General features: G+C 53.1%; 1 protein-coding gene across 3 annotated transcripts in view; it reads left to right on the top strand.

Moving 5' to 3' along the window:
• Tacc2 (transforming acidic coiled-coil containing protein 2) overlaps positions 1–23264 on the top strand; it is a 172808-nt gene that overhangs the window by 79338 nt on the left and 70206 nt on the right. The window contains exon 6 of one of the 3 annotated variants that reach the window (XM_071610844.1): positions 9009–9137. The exons of the other annotated variants lie outside the window; for them this stretch is intronic. Coding sequence (XP_071466945.1) covers positions 9009–9137 — 129 coding nt within the window. The remainder of the gene's footprint in view (positions 1–9008; positions 9138–23264) is intronic. 3 annotated transcript variants of the gene reach the window in all.

Below are 23264 nucleotides of genomic sequence, written 5' to 3'. Positions count from 1 at the left end.
ATGGCCGGGAACTAGGCTCACAGCGGTCAGGAGTACAGGAAAGCTGGAAGTCAGGGACCCTGCTACCTCTTTCCTGCTTCCTCCTTCCTCCACGGTGCTCCCAGTTAACCCCCAGTGTTAGGAAGCCTGGGGCCCTGGGCTGAGTCTGAGGGGAGGCTTGAGGAACCCTGGAAGGGCCCCTCTGAAGCTTCATCTTACAGTCAGGGCGCACAGGGGCACAAGGACCCCAGAGCAGAGGCTGGAGGAGGATCTGGCTGGATGGCTCTTGGGAGAACCAAGTCCACTGAGGGGATGAGGGTGGTGACAGGCGCTTCTGAAGTCCCTCTTGTTCCCTGGGACTGTGTTTTAATAGCTGTCCCAGGCCCCTTTGCCCGGACACCTCCTGTCTATGTGCCACCCTGAGGTCTCTGAGTCCTTGCAGCAGTGTAGGAGGTGGAGGTACCATTCCCGCTGTGTGTCACCCACGTGCAGACTTGGCTCACTTGGTTCCTAAGTGGCAGAGCTGGGTTGAAGCTGGGGTGGGGGTAGAGCCCCTCCCTGGCAGATGACCATGTCCATCTATAGCCCTGTCGGTTGACCGCAGAGTGCAGGAAGGGGCAGGTGACAAAGCATAGATTCTCTCGGTGCTGCTGGGAACTCAGCAGCTCCCCCACTCTCTCTCCCAGAGGGGAGGCTGGGGAGAACCCTGGGCGGGGTGAAGTGTGAGTAAAATAGGAGGTGACCGCTACAAACCTGGGGAGGACAGAGAAGCAAGCATTTATCCAATCAGATCGTCCGGCTGCTCTCAGTGGGTCAGTGGGAAAGAGGCAGTTCTGGTAGGAGCAGGGCTTGGCCGGTCTCACTTGGGTCCCCCCAGGGCTCCACGAAATCCATCCTCCTCATTCAGTTCCACATTTGTGAACTGGCTCGCAGAGATTTGCTTCTAACCCCAGAGTCAGAACTCGTGGCTCTTCCTCAGTCTCGTGCAGACACCTGCCGAGTGGTGAAAATCGGGGTCGCATGGCACACGCGTTCTCAGCTGAGGTCGGACGAGGCCCCGCTGGCTGTCTTCACCACATTTGGCCTTTCTGTGAGCAAGAGTCCTTTTCACAGGTCGCTGGCAGTTCCTGTGCTATTGTTGGTGGTGTCGCTGTTTGTTTGGGTGTCCCAGTGCTGTCCTACGTGCAAGAAGGCCGTGGGTGATGTGCCCGTGGGAGAAGACGCATGATAGGCAAGCTCCGCTCTGGCCTAGACGGGGTGCAGTTGGCGTGAGCTCCAGGTTACCGACCCTAGGACACCTTGAAAGGGAAATGCACACACAAGCTCACTGTTGATAGGTTGGCTGACTCAAGTGTTGTGTCAGAGGCTCTCGGGGACCAACCTTGTCCTTGAGGACGAGGAGCCCCGAGAGCCAAGGTTTAGTGTTGGCAGATTCAGGTTCACAAACTTTATCAAGTACAGCAAGAAGCAACAGACTCCTGCGGATCTGTCAGAGTGGAGGAGGGGACCTTCTGGGGGTGCAGTGGTGACAGTTTTCACCTTAGAAGTGTCCCTGCCTCCCCCACCCAAGGACCCCTCCTCCCTCTCCTGCTGAGAGTAGGACTTGGGAGAGGATGGGATGGGGAGGGGAGGGGAGGAAAACTGGACTGTCACAATCCTTTGTCTTCACAGAACTGGGTCGGTGCTTCAAATTAGAAAGTTTAATTAAAAACTTTTGGTTTTTTTGGTGCCAGGGATTGAACTCAGGAGCACTTAACCACTGAGCCACATCCCCAGCCCTGTTTTGTATTTTATTCAGAGACAGGGTCTCACGGAGTTGCTTAGGGCCTTGCTAAGTTGCTGAGGCTGGGTTTGAACTTGAGATCCTCCTGCCTTAGCCTCCTGGAGCTGCTGGGATTACAGGCGTGCACCACCATACCTGGCTAATTAAAAATCTTTCAATGTGTTCTTAAAAAGTTATGTAAAAGATGGGGCAGAAGCTTTTGCTTTAAGCCAACTAAGAGAAAAACAGAGCAGGCCTCTGTCCTGCTCATTCTACATTCCTTAGAGCTTTTCTCTCTAAATAGTAAAAAAGGGAGAAGTCACCTCTGTCTGGGGTGTTTCTCTTATTAAAGCCTCTGGAGAACTCCCACCTGCTCGCACCTAGGAAGGGCCCCTGCAGGGCCTGGGCTAGTTTTGCTTCCATTTTGCTTTGGCATCCCTGGGGCCCAGGTATTCTAGAACATTCTACTAATGACTAGCTTGCCCATGGGCATTTGTACTCTCGTCTATTATGAAAACCGAATGAATTTCGGAATGAAACCTTCCAGCTGTACCACTGTTGATCAGACAGATTGAAATGGGAGCTCTGGTCACATCCAGAAATCTCCCATGCTCTTCCCCATTGTCAGAGACCCAGGTGACCTTGAGGATTCCCATCGTCATGTCCGTGGGTCCAGCTTTAGTGTGCATCAGAATGACCTGGGGACAACCAGATTGCTACCCCACCCTGAGCTGAGCCTCTGCTGCAGAGCCTGAGGAGCTGCCCAGGACTCTGCATTGCTGACAGTTCCTAGGGACGTCTGTGCTGCTGGTCTCGCACCCCCAGCAGAGCTCCACTGCGGGGGGGGGGGGGGGGGGGGGGGGGGGCATCTCACCCTGTTCACAGCTGGCAGGACTCCAGGCGGCTGCATCAGCAGTTGGTGGCAGATGCTCCTGCTCTCTGATTTCAAACAAAGCAGCCACAGCCAGGGAGCCTGGAGATCCTGCTCAGCATCCTCGACTGACTTACTCGAGCATTTCCAAACACAGAAGCAGAGCTTCACACTTTTAGAAGGTGTAAGACGTAAAGCTTCTGTTTTTCCTTTTGTTCCTAAATCATTTTGCTGTTTGCACAGGATTTTTTTTGTCTTTGAGCTCTAGCCTTGTGCATGCTAGGCAAGTGCTCTACCGCTGAGCCACCTCCCCAGCAAGCTGTTGCCTAAGGGGCTCCGCCACCATGAAGCTTTGTGGAATTTTTATTTAAGCAGACACTAGATTGAAAACGGAAGTATAAAATGGAGAATTTCTTTCTTTCTTTCTTTTTTTTTTTTTTTAATTTAGAAGAGGGATTACCCAATTCTGTTAACAGAATTTCTTTGTAGTTTTTTTTTTTTTTTTTTTTTTTTGCGGGGGGTAATCAGGGATTGAACGGAGGGGCTCTCAGCCGCTGAGCCACATCCCTAGTCCTTTTTTAATATTTTATTCAGGGACAGGGTCTTGCTGAGTTGCTTAGGGCCTCGGTGAGTTGCTAAAGCTGGCTTTGAACTCTTGATCCTCCTGCCTCAGCCTCCCAAGCCTCTGGGATTGCAGGCATGCACCACCAAATGGCTCCTTTGTGCTATTTCAAAGCTACTTTGATGTTCATGAGTCAGATCTACACAAGCAGCGCACAGTGTGCCTAGTAAATGGGGTGCTCTGCAGATTCATTCAGAACATTTGCATTTCCAGCGTTTGGCTGCTATCAGGCGGAACCGTGTGAATTGCCACTTTGGCAGTTGTCAGATTTTGACAGTTTCACATCATTCAGATGAACGCAGGGTTTTGTTCTTCTCCTGGTTCTTGGCCTGCGTTATCTGTGCAGGTGGGTTTTGGCTCTATGAGAACATGGCCTGGTATCTCTGAGCTCAGCTTCCTTTCCTTCTCTTTATCTCATGCCTCCACCATCTGTAACCTGGGCCTGTTACCCTGGGGTGCTCAGAGCACGTGAGGAGATTTTGCACCTGGGCTGAGCGCCTCAGGAGCTGCTAGCGATGAGGGGATAGTGGGAATTTGTGACCCAGATGTTCCAACCCAGACCAAAGCCTCTGCTATAGTTTTGGGATGGTGTTTATGACTCTTCCCCTAGTTAATATTTTCCTTCCTGCCAAGTCCCACTTGGGCCAAACTTAAAAAAAATAATAATAATAATTTTTCTCCTCTGAACACCGACTCAGTCTGGGAAGGGAAAGAGGATAAGGAAAGTACCAGGGAAGAACTGACCAGCCAGTTCAGGGTTAACTGTGCAGGAGCCACGCCCCCCCACCCCCCACCCTCTGAGCTGGAGATTAGCAGTTCAGTCTATTTGGGGCTGTTCGCATGCTCTGGGGGCTGCTGGTGCTCACATGCTGGTGCATCTAGCTGGTGACTGGAAATATCTGGATGTGCTTGCCTCTGAGCTTCCAGCCAATTGACAGGCCTCTCTCAGCACCCTCTGAGTAGGGCTCTGGAGCATTCTGGTAGCGTGGCTCAGAGGTGCTTGCCTTGTCTCCAGTTGCTGGGACTTGCGTAATCAAATCTCGGGCCTCAGAACGACTGTCCAGTGCTCTCCAAACCAGCCATTCCAGAGCCCATCCCTCCTTCCAGCCTGCTCTCCCTTTCAGTCTGGCTGACTTGGGCGCTGATGCCTGCCCGTTACGTGATCTGCACATGTGGGGATTGAAGAACAAGAAGTCAAGAGGGCTGTGAGGCAGGGCTGTTGTGCTCAATGCCTTCCAGATGGTGCTGTGAGCTGGAGATAAGATGCTGCGCCAGGCTGGCCTGGCCTGGCAGGACGCGATACATTCAGCTCGCACCTGGGGGGCTGTTATCACCCTCCTGTGACAGCCTGGGCCGCTCTGGTATTTGTTCTTGGACAGGGGCTTAATTTGGCAACTCCAGCTGATCTGTGAAATCAAATTTGCTATCAGTTCAGTGGGCATTCTGCCAAGGACTTAAACACCCTGAATAGGGACTCAAGGCACACGCGTTGCTGACAGTGTCTCAGTGTAGCTGGACTCGGTGCAAGCCCTGGAAGTCAGTCTCTGTTTTCTGTGGGTGGGGACTGTGGCTGAATGGCCGTTGGGACCAGTCGTTGTTCGTGAGGACCATGGCAAGGCATGATTCAGGGACAGCACAGTGGCTCTGCAGCAATGCATGCGGAGAAGGATTCCGAAGTCTGGTCCAGCTGGGCTTAACCGGAAAGAAGACCCTGATGGACAGATCATGCCTGTCTGCTGAAAGGATGGTGCTTTGGGTGGTCTCTGTTTGTCAGCTGTGTCGCGAAAAAAGGGGGAAAGTTGGAATGAAATTCGCATCCCCTTCACCTCCCAAACACGCAAACATTCTACATGAATTTGAATTCAGCTTTGACTTGTTCCAGGAGAATTGAAAAGTTTTGGTGAGACCCTCAAATGGGACAGGGGATCAGGACACTCACAACTAGACAGGCCCATTTTCGGAGGACAGGAGGACCACTTGTAGAGGTGACATGGGATGCAGAGGGTGAGGACCCCACCTCTTGTGCTTTGTGCTGGATGTGGCAAGGGTCCTGGAAGTTCTACAGAGGACATTGTGTTTAAGACATGAAGGCCTCACCTTCCTGAGAACAGTGTCTTCAAGACAGTCACTGCGGGTCATGGGGACGAAGGCAGAGACAGGAGGTGACCGGAATCAGTGACAAGAACGTTACCACCTTCCTGTCTCTGCAGGGAAGCTGAGCCCTCTGGCAGCTCAGGGCAGTGAGAGGGACCCATTTCCCCTCTTCTTTGGTCCAGGTCTAGGCTGGCTTCCTGGATGTGTAGCCTGGGGCTGCCCAGTGTGCTGCCCTCAGAAGGGCCCTGCTCCTGGTTCAACCCTCTGCTGTTTCTCTCTTGAAATCTTGGTGCCTTTAGAAGATGAGCCCAGCATTTTCCCTTGGTTTTCACCTGCAACCATTTTGCCTGGAAAGCAGAGGCCCAGCCTCTGCACTTGACTCTGACATTCCCAGAGGACAGTCAGTTGCCCCAAGGTTGGGGAGCCTAGGAGGGAGGGAGGGAAGGCCTCAGGTTTGGAGCACTGTATTGGGGCCAGGCTCCCTCCTGGGGGCTGGAGACCTATGGGCAGAACTGGGCTTGTTCCTGCTCCTAGTCTAGCAGAAGAAAGGACACCTTCATGGGACACCCATGGATGCCCAGAGGTTGGGGGCCACCTGGCCTGGTGTGCCTGGTGGATGCTGTTCCCCTGTCAGGGGAGAGAGTCCGTGTTTGGGAGGCGCCTGAGGAGGGAGGCAGACGCCTTCTAGGTGGAGGGTCCGTGGAGCCAAGGCCCTGCTCAGAGTGTCCAGGGGCCTCACTGCTTGGCTAGGTTGGAGCAGGGGGTGGTGGCTCTGGGCCTGGGGGTGGTTCAGAGCCACCTGGGGAGCCCACTGCTGGCTGGGGTCTGCTTCTGCAGTTCAAAGGCCTTGAAAAGTTGGGGAAGGTTTTATGCAAGGAGTGGACCTGCTTGAGTTAGGTCGTTCTGTGCTGTGGGGACATGGATCTAAGGGGACAGAACTGGAGGCGGGCATAGCCGGATGTCCCAGGAGTTCTGCTCCCAGAGGGTGAGGATCTGGGGCAGCAGAGGTGGCCGGCCAGAGAGGCAGATCCTGGAAAAAGGAGGTGAGTCAGCAGGAAGAGGCGATGAAGGGGCCTGGGGCAAGAGAAAGCGGAGGAGGCTGACCATCCTGATTTCCAGGAAATGGGAAGATTGGAGGAGGAGGGTCCCTGTTGGGACCTGGAGGCGGCCTGGGTGTCTGTGCTAGGCTGGGTGGTGATCGCTCATTTTCCTAAGGGGGCCCGACCTCCTGGCTGGTGGGGATGAGCTGGAAGGGAAGGTGGAGGGAGGCACCGTTCTTAATCAAGCTGTTGAGTCACTTGTTTGGTGCCTTTGGCTGATGGGACCAGGCCAGGGCAGGAAGGGTGTGGCCTGGTGGTTCAGAGCCAATGGAGGGAAGGGAGGAGTGAGCTTGGGGTGGCCTGGGGAACAGAACTGGCTTTGAGGACAGCCAGGAGCTCCAGGACACTGAGCTGGGTGCCGAGTGAGCCTCCATGGTGCTGCCCCGGGGCCTTCTCAGGTTGGCTGCAGTGGACTGTAGTTTGGGGGTATCCCTGGGGGGTCCCAGGCTGTGGACTGTCCTGGAGCCACCCAGCTGGAGCATTTCCAAAATAGATTTTTCCTTACAGTTTGATAACCAGGAGCCGTGATGCACGCCTGTAATCCCAGCGGCTCTGGAGGGTGAAGCAGGAGGCTTGCAAATCCAAGGCCAGCCTGGGCGACTTACGAGACCCTGTCTCAAAAATTAAAGGGGCTGGAGGTGTAGCTCAGTGATAGAGCGCCCCGGGTTCAGTCCCAATAAACACACACACACACACACTCTCACACTTTTAATAGCAGAACTGCAAGCAGTATACCTTTCCTCGGTGTGTATTAAATTACCTCTTAGTGGGATGTGTTGTGTGGAGGAAGCAGCTGAACGTCCTTGAGAGCCTGTGTTTTAGACGCGCGCTTTGTGTTTGTAAGTGGCCTCTTCACCGACTAGGAACGTGGGTTGAGGGAATATCATAAAGGGGCTTCCTGAGTGTGAAGGTGTCTCTCTTAAGAGTTTAAACAGCTCAAGGAGTCCATATTATTCATTTTGTCTTTTTTTTTTTTTTTTTACAAAATTATTTTAATCCCTGTCCACGTGGTAGACAAATAAGAATTGGATGACCCAGGTGTTGCTCCACCTATAAACCCGTGTTATGACTTGGCCTGGGTCTTTCCAACACTCCTTGTCACTTCTCTCCACTGTGGCCTGGCACTCTGGCCTCCAGGGATCTCTATTGTCTGACTCTTGTTTTTCTGTCCATTGCCATGGGGCCCCGAGGAGCCAACAGGGTGGACTCGCTCAGTCTGCACTCGTGACCCTTGGGCACAGCCAGTGGGATACTCCCAGGCTGTCTGTGCTGGTGCTCCCTGTGGGTGGCCCAGCTGGATGGGGAGGATAAGAGACATGGCCCCTGTGTACCCGGAGCTCACAGGTTGGTCTCCCCAGGGTAGGACAGACATAAGGACCTGTCCCTGAGGAGGAGTGGGCTCATGACCGGGGCAGACTCTTTAGAAAGTAGGCACGTTGGACGTGACACGGCTGGGCCCATCACTTCAGGCACACCCAGGGGTGAGGGCAGTGAGGGGCTGATCCTACCTGCTGAGCCTGGCAGGGACTGGGCGAGACTGAGAAGTCTCCTCCAGGGTGTGAGGGGTAGGTGCCTGTGGACGTTATCCTCCAGGCCAAGGTGCCAGCCTCAGTGGAGCCCGAGAAGCTGGGAATGAGCAGGACTTGGTGACACAGAAACCCATGCTCCTGTGGGTATTTGCCCCTGGGGGAAGAAATGACCCTGCCCCACAAGGGCTGTGAAACCTCAAACCCCAGCTGCCACCTCAGGCTGGGTTTGGTTTCAAGACCTCAGAACTGAGTCACGGAACTTCAGCCCGGCCCCCGCTGAGAGGCCCTGTAGGCCAGCTCTCTCTGGACAGAGCCCTGGAGGTCTGCGGAGACTGGGGAGGCATCGCCGAAGTCTGTTCCCGGGCTGCAGATGGCAGTGCTACTCCTGCTTATGCCAAAGGGGAAGATCAGCACCTGTTTTGAGCTCCAGGACTCTGCCTCTTGGTTTTGGGGATTGTCTTCCCAGAGTTTCCCAAGGAGGCCCCGGCATGCTGGAGTTCCCTTGGACGTCCAGGAGAGGGCGCTGACCCAACACACAAGGCCCTGGCTGTGGCCATCTCCGCTGAGGAGCCAGGGAGGGAGCCCTGAGTCCTTGGCTACCCGTCAGCCTTTTCAGCTGTACTTTTCTCAGCCTCAGATTTTGGGGGGCAAATCCTGGAGAGTTTGCAAAGTTATGTTGTAGTTCTCAATTCAGAGTTTTATTGCCTGTACACAATTATGATAAATTATCACACAAAAAATCCTCTCCTCCAAAGAAAAGTCAAACAAGAAAACTCACACAGAGGGTCCGAACACCTGAGCAGTTAGTGAGGCCCCGGTTTTCCTGGAGCCTGAGGGGGGGGGGAACTTGAGGCCCTGGCCTGGCACTGGAGGTCACAGCCTCTACCATGTATGTGGAGGCCCTGGTGGGGAGACCAGGGAAGCAGTGCACTGGGTCTTTAAATAGTCCATGCAGTGTGTGGGGTAGCTTGGGTGGGGTGAGTGGGGCCTGATGAATGTGCCATTAATGAGCCAAGTTCCATTTGGAATAATCCTTCCATTGTGTCCCCAGCACCTCCCCAGCTGCTGCCCATGCGGGTCTTGCTCCCCCGGCCTCAGACCACGCAGTTTTGCCTTCTGCCTCAGCTGGCCATGGGGTAGAAGTTTCCTCCTGCCAGGATCTGGCCAAGAACGCAAGCAGGTACCGTGCAAAACCCCTTCGCAGCAGCCATCCTGGAGGCCAGGGTCCTGGAGCTCGGCCCTGGGCATGGGTCAGGCCATATCAGCAAGAGCGGTGGTTGGGCCCCGTGAGCCTGTGTCTTTGGTCTTCTGGGCCGCAGCTGATCTCAGGCCAGCTCTTTATGTGACCGTGGGAGGCGCCGTGTGAGTCAGGGGACTGCAGAGGCAGGACCAGTAGTGTGTGCGTGACGTTCCTTCTGTAGAATTCCAGTTACACCGTGTTCTGGAAAGGGCCAAGCTCTGAGGAATGGAAAACCCTATTAGGGTGGCCAGGGTAGGGCTGGGAAGAGGGATCTCAGAGTGATGGAAAGATCCTCTCTTGATCGTGGGGGTGGTTACATCACTGTCAAAATTTTGGCAACTATGACTAAAACGAGTGACTTTTACTATTTTACTATAAGTTATACCTCAATTAAAAGAAAAAAGAAAAAACTTATCCATGGGCTAGCATTGATTTTGGGTGAAATCTAAAGGAATTCAGCCCTCCAGAACTTTCCCTGATGCAGATAGTCCGTCGGGCAGAGCGCGTCCCTGGAGCCAGTGGATGTGAGTGGTTCCTGCTTGCTCCAGGTCCTCATTTGCTGAGGTCACCTGCTGAGGCTCCCTGCCTCTCACACAGGGTGACACGGTGGTCGCACCCTGGGTGTTGGTTTGCCAAGTCTGCTCTGCTCAGGCCGCCTCTGGGTCCTGTTCATTTACACACATGAGTGCGTAGCCGCAGGAGCTCGGGCTATTCTGGGCCAGACACTGCTTGGGACAGGACACAGAGATCAGAAGGCACACGCCACCCTGCCCTTGTGGGGCACCCGACCCACTGGAGAGGACAGGAATGGCGTGAGCAGCTAGAGTGGGACGCACAAGTGTGTCTCGCTGGAGGACGGACCTGGCTCTGCACTTATTCCAGGTGCTGGGGAGGGCTTCCAGGGGACACGTCGGCTGAGCGGGCTTAACTACACATGAGCTGAGGATGCTGGGAAGAGAACGGATACTGTCAGCATGAGTGAGGACACAGAAGACAGGCCAGGGGACCCTCACTACAGATGCAGGGTGAGGCTGGAGCCTAGACTGGGGGAAGCGGAGGGTGGTCTGGAAGCCAGGCCCCGAGGGCCAGCGCAGAGGGTCAGGTGGGGATTGGGATTTATCTTTTGTTTTCTTTGGTAGAATTTTTTGTTAATAAAATTTTTTTGAAAGTACAATTTAAATTTATGGAAGAGTCGAGAAGATGGTATGGAAAGCTCCCATTTATCCATGTCTACAGCTTCCTCTGATAACACTGTAATAATAGTATGGTAATTTGATATAATTTATGAACCAATATTGATGCCTTATTTTTAACCAAATTCCTTAGTTTATTAAGTTTTTATTTTAGTCTTCCCACATCCCCCTCCATCCTCCTCTTTTTCTGTTCCAAGATGGCACATCCCCTTCTCAGACTCCCCTTGGTTCTGGTGACCTTGGTAGTTTTGGGGTGTTCTAGTCAGGCATTTGGTAGGATGCCCCTTGATTGGAACTCGCTTGATGTTTTCCTCATGATTAGGCTGGGGACATGGATTTTGGGAGAGAAAGACTACAGAGATAAAATGCCATTTTCTTCGCTCCCATCGAGGGACCCTGCCATCACGGGACTGTGTCCTTGGCTGTGCTGTGGTGTTGCAGGGTCTCCACCGGCTTCCCTTCCATCTGCAGTCTTTGGAGGGAGTCACGGTGCAGCCCCTGCTTTGGCTTGGGGCTTCAGCTACCCTCCGCCTCTGTTACATTTACATGAATTATTTAGAATTCTTCTGCACAGATTTGTCTCTTCTCTCCCATTTATTAATTTATTCAATAATTTATTTATCAGTGCGGACTCTGGGGTATTTATTTAATACTTTGGGCTGTAATCCAATACTGTCATCTTTTATTGTGCAGATTGCTGAGCTTTGGCTGTTGGCTCCGTTGGTTTTCTTTTGAGTGTCTAGAAGCCCCGGGCAGGACAGTGATGGGATCAGATTTGCATTTTTAAAACCTTCACAAGCTGCCTGCCAAGGCAGAGAGGTTGCAGCCTTGAGGCTCCAAGCCTTGAGGCTCCATGCCCTGGCCTGGCTGGGCAGGACGCGGGACAGCTGTGTCTCCGTCACCTCTAGTAAAGCATGCCTTCCAACTCCATTTGGCATTGTTTTTAGGTCATGGGGACTGTGGCCTGGATCCAGGGGTCCAAGTAAATCATGTCCCTTCCTCTCTGACCCATCCCTGGAGGTTTTCAGGGCCGTTTTCAACAGTGAGCAGATGAGCATTTCCTTGCATGGAGACGGAAGTTGTTCTTCACCCACCTGGCCCAGCGTCAGAGGTCCTGCATTGCGTGATGTGGAGATCCGTCCCTGGGTTCCCGTTTCCCTGCAGCTTCTCTTGCTGGACAGGCTGCCTCCTGTCCCCGCCCCCCCACATACACACACACACATCTGTGGCTTTGTCTTCCCTCTTTGGCTTGGAGGAGAGCAGCATGGCAGTGAGACCCGGTGTCTTGACAGAGAACGCCCAGGGCAAGTCTTATTACTGATGGACAGATGCTCTGTTCTTGCTGGGCCACTTCCTGCCGCCTGCTGCTTCTCATGGCTGCCTTGGAAATACTGACGCAATCCCGGAGCCAAGAGCTTTTCTCCAGGAGCTCTCACAGTCCCCTTCCTCACACACCCATCAGTGTCATTAGGCCCCGTGCCTTGGGGAGAACAGATGTGACTTGGGGAGAGAGAAAGGGAAGAGTAGGAAAGGGCTTTGCTTTCTGCAGCCCAAACCTGCCTGAGGCAATGGGCCTGTCCTGGGAGGAGGGAGGAGAACATCGATTGCTGAGACTGAGCTTCCAACAGGCCTTCTGTCTCCTCCAGTGCCCACCCATCGCTGTTTGGCGGGTGAGAGAGGCTGAGGCCAGGGAGTCTGATGATCTGAAGAACTTCCAGGAACACAAGTGAGAAGGTTTTGCTCACACCAAGACGGCCACAGCTGACCTCAGGGGCTTGTGGCAAAGAGCCTTTTGTGCTGGCACGCGATCCAAGAAGACACCATCCTAGTTCAGAGCTGACCTCCCACTCTCCCTGCTGGGGAACGGGGAGGGTCCCTTAGGAATTAGGAACCTGGCCTGAGGCTACCTGGACAGACTTGGAAGAAATGAGCCGGGACAGGCAGCCGAGCTCCCTGCAGGGGGAGGCCAGCTCCCTGTTACGGATGCAGGAGGCCCAGGGCATGGCACCCCTTGAGAAATGCTGCCCCGAACTGCAGCCTGTGGGGGTGGGTAGGGTTGTGGCTTGGCTGGCCAGCCTTCCTGTAAGTGTCCCTGCCTGCCTTGAGCAGCCTGCCCCAAATTGCTTCCATCTCTCCGTCAGTACTCCTCCAAGATTTGAGAGCTTTTCCCAGGTGGGAGAGGGAGAACCGACAGGAACCTCTTGAAAAACAACGCACATCTTCACATTCAGCAGTTCCTCAGCTGGCTCCCGCCTTGGCAGTTCATTTTATAGGTGGAATCTTCTATTAGTTTGCTTTTCGTTACTGTAATGAAATACCCGAGGCAGACCAGCTTTATAAAGAGGCTTGTTTAGCTTACAGTTTGGAGGCTGAAAGTCCGAACAGCATGGTACAGGTTCTGGCAAGGGTCCCCCTGACAGCATCACTTCATGGCAGCTAGCCACAGTGCATTGTCTGGCAAGAGTCAAGGAGGTGCATGTCCAAGTCTGTGTTTGTCCTCTGTCCCTGTTCTTGTAAAGCCACCAGGATTTAATCATGGGGCTCTGCTCTAGAGATGTTATCTAAATCTAATCACTGGCTAAAGACCCCACTTCTAAATATCATAGTGGTATTAAGTTTCCACTGTCTTCATTCATTGATGTATGGCTTTGGGAATTAAACTTCTGCATGAGTTTGGGAGCAGGGCAAACCCCAGTCAAATCATCGTGGGTCTGGGTGATTCTCCCTGTCCTGCCAGGGAAAAGGGGTTGGGTTGCTGGGGCTGAGGGTCTCTGGGATTAAGTCCTGCACCTGCCTCACTCTCCAGGAGTCAAATAGAAGGTGCCTCCTTCATCTGGGTGGGAACAGGCATGGGAGAGAGCAGGGCTCAGGATGCCAGCCCTGCAACTCTTCCACCTCCCAGGAGGAGACTAAAATTGGGGCTGGCAGCACTTCTTGGAGTCCGAGGCCCTGGAACAGCCTGGAAGGGAAGCTGACTCTGAGTGGCTGAGTGAGAAGCAGATGATGTGCTGGGGTTGGAGCAGTCAGGGAGGGTAGGGCCCCTTTGCACCCTGAAGGGAGGAGCTGAGGCCAAAAGCCCACTCTGTGTCCAGCACAGCTGCCCAGTGTTAGCCCTGGCCGCATGTTATTTATGCACCTTGGGGGATGCTTTTCTTCCAAGTCAAGTACATGCCAGCTGCCAGGGGCAGGCCCTGTCCTAGATGGCCCAACGGGAATGGAGAAACAGGCCCTCTCCTCACAGGAGGAGCGGAACAGAGGTGCTCCCGGGAGGTGGGAGGGTGGGCTTTCAGGCCAGAGTGTGCTTGGCCCAGGCCCCTCCTGCCTAAGTGCTGCTGCCTTTTGCTGGTGCCGGAGAGGAAGCCCCGGGGTGCAGGAAGGGTGAGTGGCGACCTGCAGTGCTCCCTGGTGCTCTCTCATGCTTTGGTTGCATTTTTGGTTCATCTGTCCACCCACTTGGTAGATTCATCCTGGTTGATCCTGTGCCACACCCTGTGTGTGTCGTGGCATAGGGGAAGGAACAGAGATGGGGAAACAGGCTGCTGGACCCATTGTGGCCTATTTATTTACCCCAAGGGTTGAACCCAGGAGCGCTTAACCACTGAGCCACATCCCCCCAGCCCCTTTTCTTTATGTTTTATTTTGAGACAGGATGTTGCTAAATTGCCGAGGCCTCAATAAATTGCTGAAGCTGGTCTTGATCTTTTGATCTCCTGCCTCGGCCTTCGAGCTTATTTGATCACTCTGAGCCTTAGTATATCCATCTTTAAAATGAAGGTAGTAGTAGCCATTTCCTAGGGTCATTGTGAAGAGTAAAGGTCTATGAAGCAAGTAGCGCCTGGCTTGCAAAGGAAGAGACATTTGATCACAGACTGGGGGAAAGGAGATGAAGACAGCTGAAGACAAAAGACCCAAGATAAGAGAGCACCTGTCTCTGCCTGGAGATGCTGGGAAGGCTTCCTGGAGGCAGCAGCCTCTCCACTGGGTTTTGCAGCATGAATAGCCCTTTGCTGAGGGAGAAGGGCAGAGGTTCTTTAGGGAGGGAGCTGCATATGCCAGGTCTTGGGTTATGGAGTGCCCAGCAGATGCAGGCAGCAGGTCAGGGAGAAGCTGGGGGACTGGAGGCGGGCACCAAGTTCCTGGGCAGAACAGCAGCTTAGCACCAGAGTGGCAGGTGGTCTTCAGATTTGGGGGGATTTGAAGCCAGGCTGGGAGATTTGCTGGGTCCCAAGAAATTAAAGGAAACTCATCTGCACTTTTCAAGCAGCATGGAATTTAGCCTTGGGGAATGTTTCTGGTGGCAAGGAGGACAGTAGATTGGAGGGGAGGCTGGAGGTCAGAGGGCCACGTGGAGCACCTGCTCTGTGCAGGCCTGCAGCCGGTGCTGGTGAGGCAGGGGTGATGCTGCAGACATGGGCCACGCTGCAGACATGGGCCACGCTGTCTATCATAGAGACTCTGCAGGACAATGACTCCCAGGTTGGGCTCTTTGGGGATGTCATGCCACCTCGTGTCACCCCCGCAAGTGCCTTCCCAGTCTTTGTCCAGATCCACCCAGCATGGTCGCCTGGGGGCTGTGCAGAACCACGGGCCTTCTTGCCTTTCTCAGAAAGCCAGTGAGCAAAAGCAGAGTGATTTTTTTTTTTTTTTAAGGCACGGAAGACCCCAGCTTTGATCTTGAGGCATTAAAACAAACAGAGACACAAGCAAACAAAACAAGTGAAAAGGGAAGTCTTCCGGATCAGAGGACCCACAGCCTGCCCAGGGCGCGTTGCTCAAGCCCGGGGAGTTCTGCGCTGTGGCCGTCCACGTGGGCTGCTCGCACGTGGACGCGATTGGCTGGCCCCCCTTTCTAGGTGGGACGCGTGACTTTTCCGTTGTTTCCTGTGCTGCTCTTCTGCTCTGGGCTGTTCTCGTCTGTTCTGCAACGGCATCACTCAGTCCCTGGCAGCATTCCGAGTGCACTGACTGCCTCCTCTCCAGGAGAGCCTTGTCCCTGGGTTGGCAGGTGGTACCTGCGGGCAGCAGAGGCTGAGACGTCTGTCTGGGTGGACGCGGTTGGTTGTGCGGGCCGGGCCACCCTCCGCCCTCCTCTCTGATCAGAACGCTGGTTGTTGCGGTGCTGTTTGGTGAGACTTGGGATAGGAACTGTGGCCCTTTGGGAGAAAAGGGTGGGGAAAGGAAGGGCCAGGCAGGGATGGCCTCATGGGCTCTGACTGGGAGTGGGCACCTGGCCCTGGAGTATCATGGCGCAGTGGGCGGCCTTCGTGGAGCGCCGTCTGTGTGCCAGGCACTGAGAGAGAGGCTTCAGTGTGTGCTTCACTCTTTTAATGTCCATAACAGCAGACAGGCAGGTCTTTTATTGTATCCATTTTATAGGTGGGGAAACTGAGGCCCCGTGAGGTCAGGCCCTTGGCTGAGCTCTGAGGGCTCAGCAGTGGTAAAAGAACTTCTGGTTGGGCCACTCAGTGCCTCCTCCAGGAAGCCTACCAGCCTTGAACTCTCCTGCCTGACTGAGGAGCTCTGGGCTTGGTGCCTCAGAGATGCCATGAGAGTCAGCAAAGCAGGGACGTGGTGTCCTCCCCAGTCCGGTGTGATTTCTTGCTTTTTCACAAAGCAGCTGGGGCTAACATGTATCAAGCACTTGCCGTATGTCTAGCCCTGCTGTGCTAAAAGTTGTTCGTGTGTTATCTCATTTAAACTTGACAACCTCCGTTGTGGAGGAGGTACTGTCATCATCAGCCCTTCTGCACAGATGAGAACACCGAGGCCCCAAGGGCCCGAGGATCTTCTTGGGGCCAGTCTAAGGAGCTGAGTGAAGCATTTTCCCTATTGTCTACTCATCTTTTTGACTGGGGTGTCTGAAGAAGAGAGTCCATGCAGACCTTGCTGCTGAGTATCCAGCCTGCCTTCCTCCCCCAACATCACAAAACCAAACCAAGCCCTGGGGGACGTGGAGGTCAGAGCCGGAGTGTGGGTCTGGGCGTGGTGAGTGGTGGCAGGGGTCTCCTTAGAGCTCTGGAGGCTGGGTCAGGCCTCATCCTAGGATTTACTTCATTGAGTTTCCTTCAGCTCTAGTCTCAGCTGGAAAGGGTTTGCTCTCTGCCTTTCCTGTGTGTCTGAGTACAGTCTGTCTGCCCATCTGTCCATCCACACAGGCAGGCAGTTCCTGGAGGCTTCCCATGTGCCCACTGCTGGCCACACTTCCTTCTGGAGCTGAGCTTACTGCTTGCTTCCTGCATGAAGGGCTGCACCACGCTGGGGTCTGTTCCCTGGTGGGAAGTTCACTTAAAGCAGGAATCCTTCTTGTCTTCCTGGATTAATGACTTAAAGAGACACAAACGTTACATAAATATACTGTGCTTTTTCTTTTTTGGTCAAACTTCTGTATGGAGCCAGCTTCTGCAAGCTGATGGGCTACCTGCTCTTGCCTGTGTTGGGGTGTCCCTCACAACATTTCCATTAGATCTGCAAGGTGACGCAGGACTTGGGTTGCTCTGAAGACAGAAAGATCGTCTTCATGTGTACAAGTCAGTTTGCAAAGATCCAAGTATTCAGGGGAAAATCCCTTGTCCTCAGACAGTCGGATGCTCCTTGCAGCAGTCATGAGTGGGCAGGGTGCAGAAGGAATCACAGACAGGGCCTCTGGGAAGGTTATGGAAAGAGGGAGGTATTTTTAGGGCTTGGTTGCAGACACACGCAGGTGTGCACCCACCCACCCCCACCCCCGACCCACTCATTCACTCCTCTGCCTGCAGATGGGACGGGCTGCTGTAATAGATGCTCATGGCGGCTCTTTCCAGCCTGGCGCTCTGGATTTGTGTGAAGCCTGGAGTCAGCAGTTTGGGCCTCGGGGCCTGGTTTTCATGGCCCTGCTCACAAGTAGGGCAGCTGGTGTCAGGCTGTGTCGTAGCTCACCAGGCCTAGGAAGAAATTTGCCCCAGAGCAGCTGACAGGGATGGCCGAAATGAACAGCTGCCACCCTGCAGCAGGGGCAGCCCCAAGTACATGCCGTCCTGCTGGCCGCTTGCCACAGGGGAGACCAAGATGTTCAGAGCTTCTGGTTGTGCTGTGTTCGTGTGCTTGTAGGAAGCACTTCCGTCTCTGTGGCACCTCACTGGGCCGCTGAGAACTCCTGCTCCTACAGATGGGCCGGCTGGCTGCTCTCCACCCGCTCCTCCAGTCCAGCCAGAGGAACGAGTTTGCCGTCCATTTTGGCAGCTGGGAGACCCCATCTCTGTTTACACCCCAAGAGTTCTCCTTTATTCCTAGTACAAAGTAGCCTCTAAAACCAGTCAACTTAAGCTTCTAGAGGAACTCGGTCGACTAACACGTCAACAGTCCTTGCAATCCCAGCGCAATATGAAAGCTCTTTTAACAAGAACCAAAACCTTTTCTTGTATTGTTTATGGGATTATCTGTTGTTCTTCCTGGAAAGAGTGCCCCCGAGAAGAGACATGGCTCCCCCTGGTTACGTTTTTGATCCTAGACAGCAGCCCTGACCTGGGGCAGGTGAGTCCACTGGTTCTGCCTTCAGAGGTTTAGGGTGGAGCTTGACTTCATTTCTAAGCAGAAGCCTGACTTGGAGGTTGGGCTGTTCTGGGCCAGTGCCCACTCTGGGCCACCCTGTTTGTTTCTGCCTATGACCTTAGACCTGGTTTATGAAGTTAGGGACCAAAAGGTGGAGGGAGGGCTGGCAAAACCTGAGAAAGACGGCCTCAAATGAGCCTGCTTCGTGGGTCCACATTTTATGGTTAATTGTGGAGAAAATGAGACTTGACCTTGACAAAGGAAATGAGCGTGATTTGACTTTACGTTGAACAGACGTCGGCCTGAGCCGCGTTAGTGCTGGGGCTGTGCTGGGGGGAGCGAGGGGTCCGCTCGTGCTTTCCTGCTGGAGTCTCGGGGTGGCCCCCTCCTCACGTCATCCTTGACTTGGCTGCTCACACAGAGGCTCTGAGCAGCTCCGAGGGTCCATCCTTGGGTGTTCACTCTTCTCTTTGAGGCCACCTGCAGTCCACCCCTGGGCGGGGCTTCTCTTCCTCAGTTGTTGCCTGGTCCATCTCAGCTGGTTGCCATTTCTCCAGGCTCCAGATGGGTTTTGAGCCATCTGTCATGGTGACCTCATGACATGCTGCGTCATCTGTCAGGCTGCGGCTTCGTCCTGTGGCTGGTGGCATAGTACATTGGTCCTGCCGGCCGGAGACTGACTGGGAAGACTCAGGAAGCTGTGTGTTGACAGACGTTGTCCAAAGGCTGCCCTTTGCTTCCCCACCTGTGACCTTGTTACCATGGAGACATGCATGGCGGGGTCCCTCAGTTACGTCCCCAGTAACTTTCTAGTTTTCTGATGTTGATTGTGGGGGGAGGGCTGGGGATGTGGCTCAAGTGGTAGCGCGCTGGCCTGGCATGCGTGCGGCCCGGGTTCGATCCTCAACACCACATACAAACAAGGATGTTGTGTCTGCCGAAAACTAAAAAATAAATATTAAAAAATTTCTCTATCTCTCCTCTATCTCTCTTTCTCTTTAAAAAAAAAAAAAAGATTGTGGGGGGAGCTGAGGAGCTTCTGATGTGCACACCGAGGTATCCATATGAAATTAAGTACTGGCTTGGGGAAGGATATTGTTGAAGGCATCATCCATGCATGCACGCAGCCCCTGACAGAGGACCTGTAAAGCAGCATATTAAGAATGTCAGTGACAAGAAAAGCTGCTACTGGTGGAATGTTCCTTTTTTTTTTTTTGTTAACCTGCTGGACTTTATGGATGGCATAATTGATCATGATTATTGCCCTTTTTGCCTGGCTGTTGGGAAACTCAGAACCAGACTTGCAGACTACTCCAAGGGCTAACTCAGGTAAGCCCTGCTGGACTAGCCTCCCCCATCTTTTCTACCCCCATTTCTTTTTGCTCTCCTGGATGGCAAGTTTATATCCTTTTTGACATGAGGCAGGGTCTGTTTTCTACAAAGTTATCTCAGAGTGCCACCTACCATTTCCATCTCAAAAGAGCTGAAGGAATTGGGTAACAAAAGGAGGGTTCTGAGACTCCTCTTCCTGAGTGTTAGTGTTGCTGCTTTTTTTTAATGCGATGTGACTTCTCCACTCCTTTTTGCATAGCCCTGGGATTCTCAGGGCCAGCCAGCCTTCCTTCCTTCCTCCCTCCCTCCCTCCTTCTCTTCCCTCCTCCCTCCCTTCCTATAGCTATCAAGATTGTGTCCTGAACACTATCTTCATTTTAGAGGGAAAGTGAGTCTCATCTGTACTGATTTCTTTCCTGGCACATTTTGGGTCTAACAGTGAAATCCTCAGAGCTCAGCTTCTATCATAACTGAATTAGAGGTTGTTTCCCCTGAGGAGCAGCCTGTGGAGCTGTCCTTGCCTGTGAAGGACTCTGAAAGGTCTCTAGTGGGAGTCTGGAGCAGGCGGTAAGGGAAACAGATGGTAAATCAGCCCTTTTAAGGAGGGAACCAGAGAACCTTCTGGATAAGTTTCGCCTGAGTTTGTGTTCAGCCCTAGAAAACCCCCGAGACTCCCTGGGGTGGCGTGAGGTGTCATGCTGGTGTGTGAGTGATGAAGAGAATACCAGTGGCCCTGGTAATGGAGGAACCCGCGGGTCCTCCATCCTTTCTCAGGGTAGGACTGAAGATTTGGCCCCGGCCCTCTGCAGGGTGTAGCCACAGAGCTCTGCTCGTGGGAGGGCAGCTTGCTTGGCTGGAGGGGGGGAGCACTGGATGCAGACACACGGGTAACTGTGACTGACAAGGCAAGGAAGCCCCCCAGCATAAATATAGGGAGCTGGGAGAAGAGCAGTCTGCTGAAGGGGCATGGAGCTGGCCAGGAGCTGGGCCACCGGGTTGAGGAGCCGCGCAGTGGGGAGCTGTGAGCACCTTTGCCTTGCTGGAACACAGGAGGAGGCAAGTGACCACGGCCAGGAGGTAGAACTGGGTGGTGGACAGCTTTTGGAACTTTTGGAGCAAGCCTGAGTGACATGAGAGCAAGTATCCTGAAGGTCAGAGCAGGTATCCCTTTTGGCAGGGGAGGTCTGCAAAACCTGGGCGGGAAAGCCCAGCAGTGCGCTCTGGATGGCCGCTGGGTGCTCTCTCCCTGATGGCTGCGCTGCTGTGCTGGTCTCCTGCTCACCGTCCATGTGGGCTAGCCTACAGCCACACAGCTTCCAGCTCTTGAATTTAGCGTGCGGAATGCAGTGCATGGCTGTTTGGAAAGTGCTGGGCACAGTGGCGAGACATGGGCTGGACCTGTGGGGCTGCAGGTGCAGGGAAGAGTTGGAAGTGGGCAACCTTCGCATCTCCAGGACCAGCTGCACTGTGCTGCCCACCTTGCTGTGCTGGGTGGTGAAGGCCAAGGGCTTGGAGGAACTGCACTGTGCCCAGTCCCGCTCTCCGGCTGTATTTACATCCTGGCATCCTCCAGATGGGTCTGCGATCTGACCTATTTTCCTTTAGCACGCACTTGGGCTAATTAGCAGCTTGGGGGCCCCTGATAGTGTTAAGAGAGTCTGGCTGTCATGGCAACGGGAGTCTTACCTGAGGCTAGAGGCCAAGGTGGACCCTGCAAATTTGTGTTTCAAACCACGAGTGTTTCTTTCTTGTGTCTCAGTCCCTTGCAGTCCTTCCAGGCTCATCTCGTGGGTACAGGAGATTGCCGGGCTTGCTGCTGTGTCTGGTGTGTGCCAGTAAGTAGCAGAGCAGACAGGCCAGGCACAGAGAAGGTGTCATAATAGACCTTGAACAACTAATTGCTGCAGAAATGAGGGAGGCGTCCCTTAGTTTATCTAGCTGTCTCAGGACACAACAGGACAGTTGTCATGGAACCCTGTGTGGCCTTGGTCTACCCTCAGGGCCCTAGACCATGTGCACCATGGCCCCAAGGCTTGCAGAGGGGCTGTTGGGAACGGTCTCATTAGGTCCATGCTTAGAAGTGGTGGGCACTCCTGTTGGATCTGGAGAGGACATGGTCTGCTGGAGAAGCCTTCGTCCTTCACAGAGTGACCAGGGTAGAGGCCTTGCTGGATGTGGGGTAGTGAGGAAGGGAGGAGCAGTGGCATGTGAAGGTCAGGGAGAAACAGAGGGCAAAGAGCCACCTGTGTGGATTTTCCAGATAAATAATCTTGTGGGTCTGTGGGGCCAGGACCCTGACTATGGCCTTGGCCCTGGTCAGAACCTGGCCCAAGTGGGGGCTTAATGCATTTGAACAAGGGGGTGAGTTTTGGAATGCTAATTGCTTCCTATTGTACAAATCGCTGATTTAACCCTTATGGAATGAATTTGGGGATGAGGTTGGGGGGGGGGGCCACCCTGCAAACACACACAGCAAAACAGGCTGGTGGTAAAAGCATTTGTTGTGGGAAGTGTATAGCCCAGGGCAGGGCGGCTGTGTCTCTGCAGGGCCCCCAGATGCCTGACTTGCTACTGTTTGGCATTTCCTTAGTCTGATTCAATTGTTTTTCTGTCTTTTGCTATTTTGTTAGCTGTTCTTCTTGCTACTGTGATGTATCCTAAGCAGTGTGTCTTAGTTTGGGCTGCTGTAACAAAATTGCTGTAGCCTGGCTGTCTAAAACAGCTGTTCCTATGGTTCAGGAAATTGGAAGTCCAAGGTCAAGATGCCAGCCCAGTCAGGTTCTTGGGGGCTGCCCTCCTCCTGGTTTGCAAGTGGCCACCTTTTTTCTATGTTTTTATCAGGTGGGGGTGGGGTCCTCTGACTCTCTTTTTATAAGAGCATTAATCCCATTATGAGGGGACCCCATCTAACCCCAGTCTCCTCCCAGATTCTTCCTCCAGTACATCCCCTGGGGGATCAGGGCTTCAACAGATAAGTGGGGTGGGGGCACAAACATTCAAGTAATGGTACAACCTTTACCCTCCCTGTTTTCTTCAGCTTTGTATTTTCTGTAGGCTAAATTACTAAATAGCCAAGTTTGTTCTAAATTGTGGGTAAAAGGCAGCCATAGTGGAGTATGTCTATAATTCCCCAGACTCCAGAGGCTGAGGCAGGAGGATCACAAGTTTAAGGCCAGCTTCAGCAATTTAGCTAGGCAATTTAGTGAGGCCCTGTCTCAAAATAAAAAGCACAGGGGATGTGACTCAGGGGTTAGGCACCCCTGGGTTTAATCTCCAGCACCAAAAAAAAAAAAAAAAAAAAAAAGTAATTTAAGCACCAAAAAGTCTAATGGAGGGTCTGAGAGGTTTTGTAAGAAAGTCACACAGACTTGTGACACATGGGTCTGGGTTGCATGGACCTCAGAGGTGCCCCCATTCTATTTGTTTTAGCCCTGGTTCTTGGCCATGTTTTCAACATCAGTGATCCACTAAGTAATATGTTGCTATGTCGTATCTTTTTGATTGTTGGGATTATAATTGTTTTGTTGTTGCTGGATTCTAAGTAAAAGCACTGTGACTTATTTCCTTTATACTATCTTTATATTATTATACTTAGGGAATACAATTTTATTACAAAAAAGGGTCCTGGTCCTGGGCTTTCATAGATGGTGTTTAATTTTCCCAAAACCTTTGCAAAGTGGTTGCTCTTTCTCCTTGGCCAGCTGAGGAGGTGGAGACTCAGTACGGTTAAGCAGTTGGCTTGAGACCACACAGCTCATGAGGGGGAAGTCAGGATTTGAACTCTGGTCTCCTTTCAAAGTCCTCTCGTTATTGCTGCAAAACCTCTACCTACTAAGGGTAGGGACACTTTGACGGCTCTGTCATTTTGCACGTTATGCAAAATACAAAATGAAAGTTATTTGACAGGTTCTAGTTGGGTTTCCTCATTTCCCCCCATGCATTTCCCCAGTACCAACTTGGCCGAAGGCCTTTCCCTAGGTGCCCAGGAAAAGGGTCCCTTTCTTCAAAATATTTA

The sequence above is a fragment of the Marmota flaviventris genome, chromosome 4 (assembly GCF_047511675.1).
Source record: "Marmota flaviventris isolate mMarFla1 chromosome 4, mMarFla1.hap1, whole genome shotgun sequence".
NCBI lineage: Eukaryota > Metazoa > Chordata > Mammalia > Rodentia > Sciuridae > Marmota > Marmota flaviventris.
The sequence above is the reverse complement of the archived record's forward strand: the minus strand, read 5'-3'. Positions and strand labels throughout refer to the sequence as shown.